At 38.9% G+C, this 15903-nt stretch overlaps 2 protein-coding genes across 3 annotated transcripts; one reads left to right on the top strand and one right to left on the bottom strand.

Moving 5' to 3' along the window:
* Positions 1-21: 21 nt before the first annotated feature.
* Positions 22-3461, bottom strand: LOC112287797 (uncharacterized). The gene is made up of 4 exons (XM_024531213.1): positions 3431-3461; positions 1175-1737; positions 505-848; positions 22-329 (listed from the first exon to the last, which is right to left on the bottom strand). The coding sequence occupies exons 1-4, from the start codon at positions 3459-3461 to the stop codon at positions 95-97; spliced, it is 1173 nt and encodes a 390-aa protein (XP_024386981.1). The 3' UTR covers positions 22-94.
* A 1210-nt stretch (positions 3462-4671) lies between these two features.
* Positions 4672-14037, top strand: LOC112287597 (sterol 3-beta-glucosyltransferase UGT80A2). 2 transcript variants are annotated; one of them, XM_024530746.3, is made up of 17 exons: positions 4672-5702; positions 6702-7395; positions 7604-7664; positions 8005-8230; positions 8700-8869; positions 8984-9262; positions 9491-9602; positions 9902-10072; positions 10597-10660; positions 10785-10842; positions 11047-11224; positions 11444-11574; positions 11946-12048; positions 12289-12365; positions 12639-12686; positions 13009-13158; positions 13440-14037. In XM_024530746.3, the coding sequence occupies exons 2-17, from the start codon at positions 6812-6814 to the stop codon at positions 13638-13640; spliced, it is 2613 nt and encodes an 870-aa protein (XP_024386514.1). In that variant the 5' UTR covers positions 4672-5702; positions 6702-6811; the 3' UTR covers positions 13641-14037. The 2 variants fall into 2 exon arrangements, with proteins under 2 accessions (XP_024386514.1, XP_024386516.1); XM_024530748.3 differs by having other exon boundaries at positions 5323-6050.
* Positions 14038-15903: the final 1866 nt, after the last annotated feature.

Below are 15903 nucleotides of genomic sequence, written 5' to 3'. Positions count from 1 at the left end.
TCGGAAAGCATGAGAATGGTCTGAGGCATTGAAGCATGGCTGCAGGCCAGTGCACAAAATTGAAAAATGGAATAATAATAATAATAACAATAGGTCATTTTGGTTCATCTTTGACGGCGAGTGAGCCTGTTATTGAAGTCGTCACCGCGGACAAGAACACGGCAAATTTGAGGAAAAGCTCAGACGCACCCCCTACTGTAGCCCATTGCAACTTTGTACCATTCTCAACTGTCACAAAGTCTCCGTCCCGCACATTGTTGAAACCACCCCCTACCCAAGCCAGTTCAGTGTACCCAGCCTTTCGGAGCTCCTTAATTGCCATCATGGACCTGATCCAACGAAAACGAAGTGAAAAAGATTGGGTCATGCTTCGAGACAATTGTTGGGGTGGGCGAAGTTACGACAATCAAATAGGGTTTTGGATTGGTTGGGATTGAAAGATAGCTCGAGGCTCAAGAAGCAGATCCATGAAAGGTTTTAGGGGAGATGAATTTGGGAACTAACCTCATTCCTTCGCCACATGCTACCATAATTTTATCATTCTTGTTTGGGATCGCCTGCCGAACTTGCTCTACGAAATCCATGTTCTGCTTTGTGAACTTCTGCCCAAGCCATGCGCCCCCGAATCCGAACTGAATCTGCTTTTTCAGCAGCGTCACGGCATCTGTGGCCTCATCTTCGACAAAGAGAGGTACATGGATGGATTCCACCACGTAAGCCTTCTCTCGCTCCCATTGTGGTCGCACGTCCAACAACTTATATGGGGATTTGTCGTCTGTTAGCAGTGACTTCGCGTTCTGGGGAGGTATGGTTGGTATGTCACCAGATCGAAGCATTCTTTCAACATCCTACAGATTGCGACACAGCACGGAAACTAAGGGGAAAGCATTTTATTATTTTATTATTTTTTGTTTTGTTGCTCTAGCTCAGAAAATTAATCTCACGTCCTGTTCCTTCCACATATTCACCGACTGCAGAAATCACCCAGACGTTTCTAGACCTAGAAACTGATTCCAAACCATACCCAATTATACACTTATGAACACAAATTCCCCGAATGATGCTCACCGGAAACAAGGTATCCGACACTTCAGTCACGTTATCGAAACATTCTACGTCAAGCACAAGTATACATGATAAACCCAAATCCGCAAGAACGGATCGAATAATGTACCCTAATGGAGGCTCTCGGAGACCAATGCCGCATTTGGAGCTTCTTAAACACTTTCCCTGAGCTCAAGCCCCCCCGCTGCAGCTGCACCGTATCACGCTGTACAGCGGGAACTAAAGGGAGGTGGACACAATCATGTGTAACTTGGCCACTGGATTGCGCAGCCGCTACGGGCCTCGCCCACAAGCCCTCCATACCGTAGCTCGAATCCACAAAAGCGCTTTCCACCCAACAGAAGTTGTTTGCCGCTAAGTGGAGATTGTAACGTTCATTACCAATCCAATCAAAATCAAATACGAGAAACAGACGTCGATTACATAGTCTGTAGCCCCGAGATGCGAGGTGAAATGAGACCCCACAAACGCAGAATCCGTCCCGCAGTGCTGGACTGCTTCCAGCTCGCGTCTGTTGCGAAATAAGGTCAAACTCATCTGCGTTGCATTGAGCAGCTGGGTACAAGATAACGGACGAGGCCGAAGATATTTCGCAAGAACGATTCGGCTTTTCAGATTGCGATGATCGATGATCGAGTGCGCGCGCACACACTGTGGGCTCAGTCGAGGGAGCTGCCGAAGGGAGAATGGATAAGACGGACGCTCCGTCGCCAAAACCGACGAAACGTCAATTTTTGACGAAATTTATTCCGTCGTCCCGTTATCGTTCGTTGGGGATCCACTGCATGACGATATCGTCGACCGAAGTAGTTAGTGGTCTTGTCTTCCTTCGCAGGATACGGATACGGATATGATTCTATGTATATATTCATTGTGCATACATATACCTCGATCCCAAACTCAAAACTCAAAACAGTATTGGGCCAAACTAAGCTCAGTTTTGCATGTTGGAGTAAATGAATTTTTAAAATAATTTGGAGCTCCTAGTTCTAGGCTGACAGTTTCAACATTGCCCCAACAAATAGTTTGCAAAAACTGACCTCAATTTCAATTTTTTTTCATTTTATTTCAATGAAAGTCAATTATTAAGAATCTAAGGAAGCAAAATAATAATGTATTTTGGAACACATGGGCCGCTATCAATTTAAGTAGCTTATTTCTACGATTAATTTTATTTACTTTATTTTCTTATGTATAGAATGTAAAAAAAATGTAAAGGTTAATATGAATGACTTATAATGGTTACATAAATAATTCTGTTTATTTGTACATAATTTATTAAAAAAAAAATTATATGTTTGATTATAGTTACTAATATTATATTAAAATAATATATATAATTAAAGTTGCTTCCTTTTCATCGTCTATATATAGAGTTTTATTTTGGAATAATTAACTTATTGAAGTTGTAATGGTTATGTAGTTGTAGGATAATTTTGATTTGTATATATTTAGGTTAGAAACTACAATTTTAATATAATTTTAGTAACTATAATCAAACATATAAACTACAATTTCAAACATATAATTATTTTTAAGATTGTCATTTCATAATTTTTAAGATAGAAGTTTTCTTTAAAAATATCAGTGTTTTTGGGTTTTAATGATTTATTAATAATCCTATTTTATTTTGAAATTTCAGAAATTATGAAAAACACATATTTGTCTTGATTTGTGATAACTTTCTCCATGAAAGTTTTAAAGGGCTTTGGCAACATTTCATTTTAAAAAGAAAAAGAAAAAGAAATCACAACCAATGTTGTCTACGTAAACATGTGTACTTTATATCCTTTGTGTTTATTGCATGAATACTTTATGAAACAATGTTGGGATGCTTAGAACCAATATAGAACTACAATTGTATGAAGCATCTATGGAGCTGGAAAAATTTAAGATAAAAAGAATATAGGACTAAAACTTAAAGATTTTGCAAGTGTAGTCATAATTCATACAAAATAGTCATTGATCTAATCCTAATGAATCTTAGAAGTTATTAGACTTTTGAAGACAATTAAATCTTATACGCCATTTAATCTTCTATTATATAGTTATTTAACTTAAACAAAGTATTTTTATATTATAAATATATATAAGTATTATTTTACGCTGCTACTATATATATATATATATATATATATATATGTATACTTAAATTAACACTATATATTAAAGAAATCATCATCATAAATTATTAAATATATGTGATGTATTACAATATTAGTAAAATATCATTATAAAATTACTATGACATTTTAATTCATTTATTACATGATATACCATTATTATAATAATATACTTTTAGGAGAATGATAAAGCAATCAATTTTTTATTAAAATGAACTACTCTATCTTAACCATTATTACACCCTTGTAGCCCCTATCTGTATTCTCAGCCATTCCCTATTTCCAACCATTGCTATAGACAGGGGCAGGGGATTAGGAATGTTGGAAATAGGGGCGACAATTGGAAATAGAGGAGTAGTTGGGAATGGAGATGGGGTTGAAAGGGTACAATGATGGTTTACAGATGTGGATCAATTTAGAAAAAAATTGGGTTGCTTTATCATTTATCTATTTTTATATTTATTTAATATTAATATACTTTTAAAATTGAAAAATAGTACAATTCTCTATAGAAATTTGTGATTGACTAATGGCTTTATAATTTAAATATAGAAATTTGTGATTGACTAATGACTTTGTAATTTAAATAAAAGGAACAAAACATCGAACCCTTGTAGCCATAATAGTTTAAAAGTGCAATGCTATTTCATTTATTTAAAAAATATTTAAATAAAAAGAATCTATGATGTTGGTTTTTTTTAGATAATAATATAATTATCAAATACAATTAGTTGATGTATTTTTAGCCTCTATTATTTATTCTTAACTCATTGTATACAAGTCTATTTTTATGCACAAACTGAAAGTGAATTAAATTTATTTATCTAAGCAATCATAAAATAAAACTATTATTATCAATACAAATTTTCCGTAATTCAACTCAAATAACAAACACATAATCGCAGCTTCAGAAGATATAAGTAAAATCTTATATAAAATTTCAAACTTCTCTTATATAACCATATACATACATACAATTATATAATTTAAATTCATTATTTTTACACACATGATTAATTAGGATTTATCATATATATATATATATATATATAAAAATTTCTATTGGTGTAACAAAAAAAAATCCCACTTTTTTTTTTCTCTCTCTCTCTCTCTCTCTCTCTCTCTCTCTCTGTATATATATATATATATATATATATATATATGCTTTTTTTGTTTATTTATTTATTGTGTGGAACGGGGGTGTTGGCAAGAGGGGGCATTGAGCGGAGCTTCGGAGCAAGCAAACACGCAAGCCTAAGGAAACAACGGCCGAGGACTCAGCGCGCTGCGAATCCCGGGGCCGGCACATCCGCAGGGGCAACCCCACCACCACCCCTGGATCCCGCCCGGTATGGATCCCTCCCTCATTCCCTCCCACACCTGGAGGAGCGCTGAATCCGGGAAGAGCAGCGCCACACTAAGCCTCGTTTGATCCGCTCCCCTTTTCGAAGTTGGGTTGTGCCGATCACGCACTATTTGCATGCCCAGGATGAGTCTCCGAGCTCTCGTAGTCTCTCTCGCAGTTGTCGGTGTGTTGCTGCGTCGCACTGCTCCTCAAACCCACCCCTCTGATCGTAATGCTGAGCTTCCGGTTGATGTAGCCCAAGTCAGATGCGGGGAGGAAATCGCGCGAGCGCTGGCAAGTGAGAGAATGTGAGGACGAAGCAGCGAGCGAATCTCAGCACAGTTTCGAAGAATTGGGCGGCAGAATTCGGGGCAAGGTCATCCTCGTGCTGCTGGAGCAGGCCTTGGAACAGCGCATCAGCTGGGCGTTCGCGTCATGGCAAGGGTACCCGGTCAACAGCTGCAGCTTCCCCGCAATTATTTAGCCCGCCGCTCTGCACGGTCCGTGGCGACTGTCGGCTTCGATGGGATGTGTCGTAGAAGTTTCCACAGTCCTGTGATTACAGCTCACCGCAGGAAGCTGTCGCTTCAAGTCACAGGGTCTCGGCACTGCTTCATCCAGACCTAAATTTCAGCTGGGTATGTGGATCAATGGTTAAATCGGGACCTTGGGGAGCGCCCAGATTGTGCATTGTTTAGGTTTTGTTTGCTTCTCTGCCAAGGAGTTGTGATCCGAGGGAACTCGCTTCTGCTACGCGACTTGGGTCATTACGAGTTGTTGTATGGGGACCGGATTTCTTCGGTCGTTGTGAATTTCCTCGTCGCATCTGTAGATTGGCTTTGGCAACTTCTTTCCTTGGAGTGCTACACTGTGTAGCGAGGATCTCTTTTCGGGCTGAGCTCATTCTTTGATGGAGCGCCGGTTTTTAGTCTCTTTCGGCTCGAGGTGGTCAACTTGAGAATCTAGAGAATGAATGAGTGGGCTGTCGCTTGTACGTCTGTGCAACTGAAAGCTGGAGTTCGACAATCTGAAGAGGTTCCAACAATGCTGAGGCTCAAGCAACGCAATATCCTGCAATCTCTTGAAGAAGTAACTCTCAGTCCAAGCCCAGGAGCGTTCAATTCCGGGAGCTACAGCATCCTCCAACGTTAACCCACAACAAGCACCAGGTCCTTTTACCGTTCGGACTCCACCGTTTTCTCTACTTTCTCGTCCAGTTTGCAAATCCAACTAAAACAAATTCAATTCTGTGCGCTGCTCCGTGACGTTTCCTGAGAAAAATACTCGAGATCTGAAAAAGCTTTGGAGGTCGATCTTACGAGAGAAGTCTCGGTCGAATATTGCTTGGTGATACTGTCGACTGACAAAATTTTGCCCGGGATGGCCAGTAAAGAGGTCAATTCCCGACGTTCAATTGATTTTTCCCCAACAGAGATTGTCGAGGCAGAATGTTCAAGGAGAATGTGACGCCACTACGAGGGCTCACAGAGCTAGAACATCGTGTTCGAGGGAGCTAGGTTTGCCTCAGCCCCCCAACCTGCTCCCCGTTTGGGTTCTTGGCTTGTGCCTCGATCCTCGTCGCTGGGGTTATTGGTTAGAATATTTACGGAGGCCTCCGCGAAAAGAATGTCCCTTGTTTTGGGGAATTTCCAGCTCCGCCATGTATTTAATCGCTAGATTCTCGCTTGCGACGTTTGATAGAGAGGACTCAAGGGGGAGGTGTCTCAAGTCTTTCCTTGGAAAAAAATTTCTGTTAACCGAGGACGATTGTCGTTTAGCTGAGGTAGCATGTCTTCGATGTTGAATGTCTTTCTCCTTTCCCTTCGGTAGTAGAGGAATGCGATGTTTAGTTGGGATAAGTGGATCATTGAGTTCAGTTAGAATGAGCGGAAGTTTTGGGTATCTCTAGAGAAGTGAGGTGACAAGGAGAGAGGGAAAAAAGTGATTTAGCGTTCGCACGATCTGTGAGAGAGAGAGAGAGAGAGAGAGAGAGAGAGATTCTTTGTTTTTCTGTCAACAATGGTACCAATTGTTGTGCACTAATTATGATGTAATGTCTCAGGTCTCCAACCGCCACAGAAGTGCTCTGGTATTTTGGATTATCGACGTACATCTGAAAGTTTCAAAGACATTTCTGGCTAGGAAATTAACACTTTGTTGGTATGCAGGTTACATTGCTACGACCCGCGTCAATACAGCGCAAAAGAATCTGAGCTGCAAGGAGAGACTTTTTGGACGCATTCATGTTGCTCCGACTACCCTGACAATCTTAGTAGCCATGTCCGTCATCGGTGATTCTCAGCCCATTGCTCTTCATCTCCATACATCTTCAAATATGTTACACGATTCCACATTGAGGACCCCACAACCCAGCAGGTCTGAAATGACAACTACTTCAAGGATTACTCAAGGATTACATCACAGTTCTGATGCAGCTTCACCTAGTAATTCCCTCTCTTCTGCCTCACAGCTGAGAACTATCCCAGATAATTTTGAATCAAACCAATCCACTCTTCAATATCTCCCTGCCGGTACTCCTAGTGCCTCGACCAGTGAAAATGATTTCGTGACTTGTACAACGGACATCCCGCTTTTGACAACATTCCCAGCTGCAGTTCCACCGAGTTTATTGGCTGATTTAGCTTCTAGTTCTCAGCAGTGTACGGATAAGGATGGTGAAAGCTCCGGCCTGGATGTTGTGTCTGTTCTTCTGTCGGAGGACAGCGGGATTGAAAGCCAAAGTCTTGAATCCATGAAGGCTTTGGTAACGGATTCCGCGCTGTCCACCAGTGTTCTGCAAAATGCAACGGAATTCAGAACCAGCTCTCTTGGAGAAGGGCGTGCGAATGTCGTGGTGTGTAGGTTGGTTCGGCTTGACCCTGCCACAGCTTCTCATGACAGCCATTGATGTAGTTATTATCTTGATTATGTTACCCGCCTTCACTCATATTGTTGTGTGATTCATCACGGATATGGTTCAAACGCATAAAAGTCTTCCTATTAGTGTGTTGAGGAATCTGTATGAGTGCGTCGAAAAGCTTTTGTGAACTGCTTCGTCAAATTTTGACAGGGTGGATGGAAAGGCAAACACATCTCTGGTCGGATCAAATCCTCACACCGCTGACTTGAAGGTGCTGGCACTCATCCTCTATGAAATGAGTTTCTATGATCCTCGATCCCACCTCTAATTTTGAAACTGAAGAGTCGAGGTTCGGTATGAAGGAATAGCATTACCGGCTTTGGTGTAGTTTGGCAAAGTTTCTGGCTTATGAGTTCTTCCTCATCTTGCGTTTTCTTGCTCTGAAGTCTTCACGAATGGTTATATTCTTCATGAGGTTACAACCTCCGATATATTTTTTTTGGTCCAGCATTTGAAAATCAGATGTAATATTAGTTTGTCTGAATATTCTTTACAACTGCTGGGAGGGTGCGCATTGTACATGCTCACGATCACTGCTTTTGTTTTTGAAGGGCGAAAATGGGCTAGGTCAGGAGGACGGCCAGCCGTTGCATGACAATCTCTCGGTGCCTGCCTCGATGCCATCTTCTGACAGTACCCTGATTTCAGGGAACGGTTCTGGAGATTTATCACCTGTGGGAGATATGAGTACTTCTGAGCATGAAATGAAAGTACTCAAAGACAGCAGCGTCCATCTCTTGCAGAACATTTTTGAAAACGCTGAGGATGTAGCATCTGGTAGATTTTACATGCTTTACTTGCCAAAGTCGAAGCTACTCCCTCTTCCTCTCACCTCTTTCTTCTCTGTTTTCTTGCTAGAATTCTCTTAGGTCTTATCATGTACATTCGTTATGCAGGATGTTTGGAAAGATTTTCATGCTATCAAATTTCATTTCCTATGACTACTCTTCATACCTCGTTGCTGTGGAAAACATTTAGTGTATGAAGACCTTTCGTTCATGCTTTAACTTTGTCACATGCGTTTGAAGTTTTATAGGTGCTTCGATTTCTTTTATTTACTTTTATTTTTTCGGGTGTTTTCTTTCAATCTCTTTTACGTGTTCATCTTGGGGAGTGTAAGGGCTCTCCACATTTTATAAACTGTATTTCAATGGATCTGGGCCAGCAGCTCTGAGGTAGAACTTACTCGTCATTGATGTTGCGCAAATTTCTTAGTTTTCTCCTGAACTCGAGTATTTTGTTGCAGATGAAGCAGTTGGGAGGACAAAATCTATGCCGGCACCAAAATCTGAAAGTGTTCATTCTGCTAGGTTTTTGAGACGGTCTAGCACTGAAAAGAGAAGAAGGGGGATGAACACCGACAACGTTAACGTCCGTGTTACTCCAGAGTTCAACAAATTGTCGGACCGCAGAAAGGTATTTCTCTTCCTCTTCTACATCCTCGTTCTTAATGGGCATATGTCTTCTACTTTTCGCATGTTATTCATTGTATTTCATCCAGGCCATATAAAATTATTGCTTCCATCGCAGAAAAAGCTGTTAAGAAAACTGGCCACAATCAAAAAAGACGGAGTGGTGGAGTTTGATGTGGGCGATAGTTCACAAGCAGCTAAGGACTTGTTTGGGTATGGCTTCTCGCCAGTAGGAGATGCTAAATACGAAAATGATGACGATGGGCAAGATGAGAAGACGACTCAAGAAGAATATTTAAACAACTTTAAGTCAGTCCCTCCCTTGAGAATTGTTATGCTCATAGTTGGCACTCGGGGTGATGTACAACCATTCATCGCTATTGGGAGAAAACTGCAGGTTAACACATGGCCCACCCCTTTTTCCTGTTTGTGTTTGGATGTATGACTTGCACAACTTTTTCGTTTTGGGTTCTATTTTGCCTTACGTGAAATGTACTACTGTCAAGCGTGTGATAATTTGGGCTTGGAGATAAGATTTTCAATACCCTGTTAATTCTAAATCTACATTTGTTTGTTCTCTTGAAGAGGTGTGTTCAAACATACTGATATATTCAAGCTAGTGCAGGAACATGGACACCGAGTAAGATTGGCGTCACATAAAAACTTCGAAGGCTTTGTGAAAAGTGGAGGATTAGAGTTTTATCCATTAGGAGGCGATCCCGTGGTTCTTGCTGGATGTAAGTTTTCATAAAATATGTATCTCTAAAACATGAAAGCTGTATTCTTGCCATTACACTTTCTTTTGGAGACGGAATATAGATCGAGAAGCTTCGTTCGTGAAAGCATAGATTGAACTGTGTATACCACTGTTGAGTGGAGCACTTTCAATAGGCATAGATGAGAGTACGGTACGGCAGACCATTCTAAAAGTGATTTGTTTCAAAGATTGGTGTCATCTTCACTCATTTTGCAAGTCCAAGTTTTTGTTCATCTCATTTATATTTCACCAAGTTTGGTTTATTTGATATGCTAACAGATATGGTGAAGAATAAGGGCTTTTTGCCCTCCAACCCTGCGGAGATCCCAGTGCAGCGTCAGCAAATCAAGTCAATTGTGCATTCTTTACTCCCAGCTTGCACTCAACCTGACTTAGCTTCTGGCATCCCTTTTCAAGCACAAGCTATCATTGCCAACCCTCCAGCATATGGTACACACATCACAGAACTTCTTGTATTAGTCTAAATTTTAGTTGTTTGGGTAATGGTTCTCTCTACAAGAGCAAGCCATAAACGTATGAATCCCCTCACTCAAATTTCGAAACCAGATTTAATATTATTACTGTTGAACACCATATTCCGTCAAGAAAATATATATGCAGTTATTCTTATTTTTTGTTTTTCCAGCACTCTAGAAATGTTGAGGGACCCATTATGGATCATTTTGGGTAATGAAGAAAAATTGAATCCAGATCCGTATCAGGCACCTATACTTAATTGCAAATATCTTATCATTGTTTTTCATATCTTGTACACAACACACCTTTCTAGCTCATGTATGTATTGTAGAAAATTTTGTAATTTGAATTTTTGATTATCTCGGTTTCACTAGTAACATATTTTCCTATTACTATTTTTTCTTGTTTCATATCTAATGCACTATTGAAGATTTTCGTGAAGAAAGGCAAGAAGTTTGACCTATGGTCTAATTAAAGGAACCGGGTCTTTTCCACAGGACACGTTCATGTAGCTGAGTTCCTCAAAATCCCGTTGCACATCTTTTTCACGATGCCTTGGACGTAAGATTTTGGCCCTGCCATGTTATTTTGTAGTCATCCATGAGATAGATGAAGCATCAAAGTTGTTTCAATATTTGTTGCCAAGGATTCGTTTTGGGTTGTGATTCTTTGTTGGATTGTAAAGGCCTACTTCCGCGTTTCCACATCCTCTGTCCCGAGTAAAGCAACCAGCTGGGTATCGAGTAAGTATCATCTTCTGTTGGTGCCTATGACTTTGTCGGATAAATCCGAAGCTTGTCAGGTGGTTCCATGGATTGCAAAAAATACTTCTGTCGATGCAGATCTATATTTCCTGCTCAGTTTAGATTTGTTGATTTCACGAACTTCGGTTTTGTGTTTATGGAGTGATTTATTTTTTCTGTTTTTTTCCTATTATTTTTTGTCAGATGTCATATCAAATCGTGGACACTATGATTTGGTTGGGGATTCGTGGGATAATTAATAGTTATCGAAAGAAGAAGCTGAAGCTACGACCTATTACTTACTTCAGCGGTTCTCATGGTTCTATCGCTGAAATGCCAACAGGGTATATTTGGAGCCCCCACCTGGTTCCGAAGCCCAGAGGTTCAATTTTTTCCAAATTTTCTGACTCACGAGCTTCTTAGCACTGCTGGTGATCCATTTGCATGTTGATACCTATACATGTTTGTCAGACAGTAGTAAAACCTAAAACGCAGATTGCTGTGCTGTGATTTCCTCATGGTTTGCTATCTGTTCATGGAAAATTGCACATTGACTTGGAACAACGAACCAACTTACAAATTATTCTTTCTCGCTGTGCAGACTGGGGATCATCAGTTGACGTGGTTGGCTTTTGCTTCTTAAACCTTGCCACGGATTACAAACCTCCAGAAGACCTGGTGAACTGGTTGAAAGCTGGTTCACCTCCAATTTACATCGGGTTTGGGAGTCTTGTAAGCTTCTTTTAACAAATACCTACAGGCTACAATTAGGACTGAAAGCATAGACACGTAAAGTTCGCTGAATTGTAACAGTTTATAACTTGAGTCCTGTGGAGTGTAGTCTGTGGATGCTACGGAATGCTGTCCACTGAAAATACAGTGCTGAATTAAGCATGTGGTTAGTGAGGCAGTAACAATTAATTGAAGGGTCAGAGACTTCTCTTCTGTCTTTTCGATATACAAGTATGGATTTTGTGTTGCTTTGTTGTGTACAGCACATGACATTGAACGAGACCAACCAATTCCATATAGTTTAACAGTTCAGGATAGAGTTAGGAGACTAACATAAAGCTGAATTGTATCGGTCACTTGTTTCTCTGTAGCCTGTTGAAGACCCGGAAGGCATGACCAAAATTATTGTTGAGGCGCTCAACAAGACCGGACAAAGAGGGATAATTGGCAAGGGTTGGGGTGGCATCGGAAACTGTAAGTATCATGTTAAGTAATAAGTGTGCTTCCGCTTAATACCGTCTATCCTGAACTATGTGCATGTACACTAGGTTTTCTAACAGATCATTGTGTGGTACTTTTTCAGTCAATTGTTTTTAGCATGCTGATTCATGTTAATATCTTCTGATACCATAGTTTTTTGCAGATTAACATGTTATTGACACCTAGTCGCATCTCATTGTACTGACCCATCAGATAATTTCTCAATAATTGCAGTGCCGGAAACTCCAGAAAATATCTTTCTTCTTTCTGACTGTCCCCACGATTGGCTGTTTCCGCAATGTGCTGGAGTGGTATGTGATCAGGCCATTTTGTTTTGTTTTGTTTTGTTTTTTTTTGTTTTTTTTGGTCGTTCATCCGTTGATGGCAGAAATTCTATTCTCAAAATTCGTTTAGAATTGCAGATTATGAAAACTCTCAGCAATGTGTATTCAGTAATTCTATTGTGGTATTGTTCTTACTTTGTTTCTTTCTTACATTTTCTTTATCTTCTTTATTTCTATTTTCTGTTTTTTGGGAGAGCCATTGACTGTAACATGACGAGAAGCTCTTCACTTTGTGTTCAGATTCATCACGGTGGTGCAGGAACCACATCTGCAGGTCTCAAGGCTGCGGTACTTTTTTATCTGCTACCTTGTGTTAGAGCTCATCTGCTTCAGTTTCATCTAGGTCTACGTTACCATTTGGCTTGCTTAGTAATTGAAAAACTTATGAAAACTTAAACATTACATATTAGATGCAGCAGAATTTGGATCTCAATCCTGCACGTCATCAAAGAATCTGAATTACTGGGGCTGGCTCGTTTAGGAGGCAGAAACGATATTCTTAAAGATCGCTCTCCGCCTCGTGATCATTTGATGTCTATTCATATATCGTGGTCCCCCATCAAGCCCTTCTCATCTCAATGTGATCGTGTTTTCATTGTTGTGTTGACAGTGTCCGACAACAATCATCCCCTTTTTTGGGGACCAGCCTTTTTGGGGTGATCGTGTGCATGAAAAGGGAGTGGGACCAGCACCTATTCCAGTCAACCACCTCACTCTAGAGAGGCTTGTCAATGCTATTGAGAAAATGCTCGACCCTGTGGTACATTTCTGAAACCCTTTGCTAAAGTTAATTCGAATATGGAGATTTGCCACAAACAATATACTCACATATCTTTTGTTATTCGTATACAGTTACATTTACAGAAATCTGCTCCCCTCGAGCTCATACATACACATGCTTTTGCGCGTAGATTTGTATTCATTTTGTGAAACACAACCAAGGTGTCAGGATTCTAATGAGAATACATTCTAGATGACCTCCACTGCAAATCGTTTGTTGCTGTCACGAATCATGAAGTCTTAAAACGCGTGTATTGTCAGGTGAAGCAAGCAGCACTGGATTTATCGAAAGCCATGGAAAATGAGGATGGTGTAGAAGGGGCTGTTAATGCTTTTCATAAGCATATTCGTCACCGCATCCCACAGACTGTGTCTTCCAGAGAATTTCATCGCCCTTCTCGCCGCTACAGCTACAGAAGGGCCCTCTTTAAATGGACAACATCCTGTCTCCAGGTTTACTGAGTAATCAGGACTCTAAATCAAACCAGCTCCGCTTAGCTTTAGGTTTGAGCATCTCTCTATCTACCTAACATTGAAGTATCGCCTGTACACTAGACCAATTCTTCAGAGATGCGCTATGGACTCTGCACAGTTAGGTTATGATCCTATCATTGCATGTAATGTGGACCCCACGTTGTGCGCACCTTGTATGTAATTTAGCTCCTGTAAGATTCAGAGCCGTCCAAGGAATCCAACAGTTTTCAGATTTCATCACAGGATGCTCATGCTCTGGTTAATGTTTAGTAACTACGGAGCATAGTGTAGACGGATGCAATGCTACGGACCAGGCGCATCTCGCAAAAAGAATGTTGACCAAAGGCGACGTAGTGGGCTATTAACTCTGCGATTTCACACAGAATCTCACCTCCAGCTCAACCTCTCATTGTATTCCAGCACCGTTTAAGCACGACTATCTTTACCACCCGCCTTCGATTAACGTCGATTACAAAAATTTCTTCACTGCGTATGCACTGCGGCAAACCCTTCAAGCCCATTGTATTCCCATCATCAACAGAAGATTCGAAGACGCAGAACTTGGGCTGAATCACTGCTTAGACAACAGTCGAGTTCGGTGATCGAGTGCAATCTCTGAATCTAGTTCGCGAGGAGCATCCTCACCGACAGAGTGTGATACTTGCCGTCGAGACCCCACGGTCCGGAGCAGCTTGAGTGTCGGTGCGAATAGGATGAATGTGGATGATGGTTGGATTCATTCATCCTCATTATATTAGTATATGGGTAATTGGTTTGACATTCACCTCTTGCCTCACTATCTACTTGTACCCATTCTTAAGTTCTATTGTAATTTTATCTTTATCTCATTGTTGCTTTTTAATTCCTATCGTACCCATGATATATTTTTATTTCTACTTGATATTAATGATGTTTATTTTGCATTTTTGCTTTAATCTTTAATATTTCAATATTCATGTTTTATCAATATATTTTTTTCAATTCTTGTTTCAATGGTGTTATTCTCCTCCTAATTTTTGAGGTCTTATTGTTCTTTAATTTTTGTTTTTTTGTTATTACTTTCTAATTATCTATTTTATTTCGTCAATTCTATATGGTTTGTAAGTTTCTATTATTTTCCAATTATTTATTTTAATAGATTTTTCTTGAATATAGATTGTAAATTCTCAATGCTTTTTACTTTAAGTTTTATTTCTTTGGAAATTTAATGTTAATGTTAAATTCTGTAAATATTTTATAATTTTATAATTTTCCTATATTTCTATTCTTTTAATAAATTGCATGTTAAATTGCAATATTTGGTGAGACATTTATTACAAAAATTAAAGTTAAAAATTTAACTTTATTTTAAGATATCCTAATATTATATAGTATCACATTTATATAAACCATTTTAATAAATATAAGTATATAAAAATATGAAAAATTAAATTGAGTAGATAAAATCACTTTCAAAAAATAATAAAAATATCTCTTTAATATAGATTAAATCTTTAGGTATTTTTTGTTGTCCAATGTAGTTGTTTTAGAAATTTTATTATAATTTCTATACATCTACAAAGCTAATGTGAAAGTATCTTTTAACTAAGATATTTAATTTATAAGCTTAAAATATTTATAGATTTTTTACACATTCTTTTTATTAACTAGAATATATGTTAAGGATATGAATTACAAAGAACCAAAGGATCAATGCATTCTTTTGTTACAAAAAAAGAGTATATAATTACTCAAAGATGGTATAATATTAAGACAAATGATTGTTGACAAAGATAAAAATACTAAAGGTCCTTAAAATAAAACTAAGGACAAAAAAGACATTGATAAGAATAAAAAAGACCTCACTTTTATCTCTATATATACTATCTAACTAGCAACTATGTAGTGACATTCTATAAGACTTGTAACACAAGTCTAACTTACAAGACAAGTATCCTATACATATGCCACATGGCTAACTTGCACCATAAGTCACCAATATGTATGACACATGGCCAACTTGTTGGCCAAGTTTTAACCTATTTAAAATCCACAAACATGTATAAAGTTAAATTTATATCTATGAAGCTTCTAAAAAGCTGTATCAATACTAAATATTTGATAGTATCTTTTAATACATATCAATATTTTTTGTTAAAGGCTTTATCATTTAAATCCACATTACAAATAAGGTTTTGGAATTTAGCAACATATATGGTAGTTAACTACCATCCTTGTTATAAAGATATGAATTATGTCTCTATTATTTTTT

This window comes from Physcomitrium patens, chromosome 10, assembly GCF_059467195.1.
Source record: "Physcomitrium patens ecotype Gransden chromosome 10, ASM5946719v1, whole genome shotgun sequence".
In the NCBI taxonomy this organism is placed as follows: domain Eukaryota; kingdom Viridiplantae; phylum Streptophyta; class Bryopsida; order Funariales; family Funariaceae; genus Physcomitrium; species Physcomitrium patens.
The sequence above is the reverse complement of the archived record's forward strand: the minus strand, read 5'-3'. Positions and strand labels throughout refer to the sequence as shown.

What these genes read in the sequence shown, in the direction of transcription:
- LOC112287797 (XM_024531213.1), bottom strand. Translation starts at nt 3,461, where the DNA reads ATGGCTGAGAATACAGATAGGGGCTACAAGG. An exon ending in TACAGATAGGGGCTACAAGG is followed by an intron (nt 1,738 to 3,430) that starts GTGTAATAATGG and finishes TCCCTTCGGCAG; the next exon opens with CTCCCTCGACTGAGCCCACA. An exon ending in CTCCGAGAGCCTCCATTAGG is followed by an intron (nt 849 to 1,174) that starts GTACATTATTCG and finishes CGCAATCTGTAG; the next exon opens with GATGTTGAAAGAATGCTTCG.
- LOC112287597 (XM_024530746.3), top strand. Translation starts at nt 6,812, where the DNA reads ATGTCCGTCATCGGTGATTCTCAGCCCATTGCTCTTCATCTCCATACA. An exon ending in ACATCGGGTTTGGGAGTCTT is followed by an intron (nt 11,575 to 11,945) that starts GTAAGCTTCTTT and finishes GTTTCTCTGTAG; the next exon opens with CCTGTTGAAGACCCGGAAGG. An exon ending in TTGGGGTGGCATCGGAAACT is followed by an intron (nt 12,049 to 12,288) that starts GTAAGTATCATG and finishes CAATAATTGCAG; the next exon opens with TGCCGGAAACTCCAGAAAAT.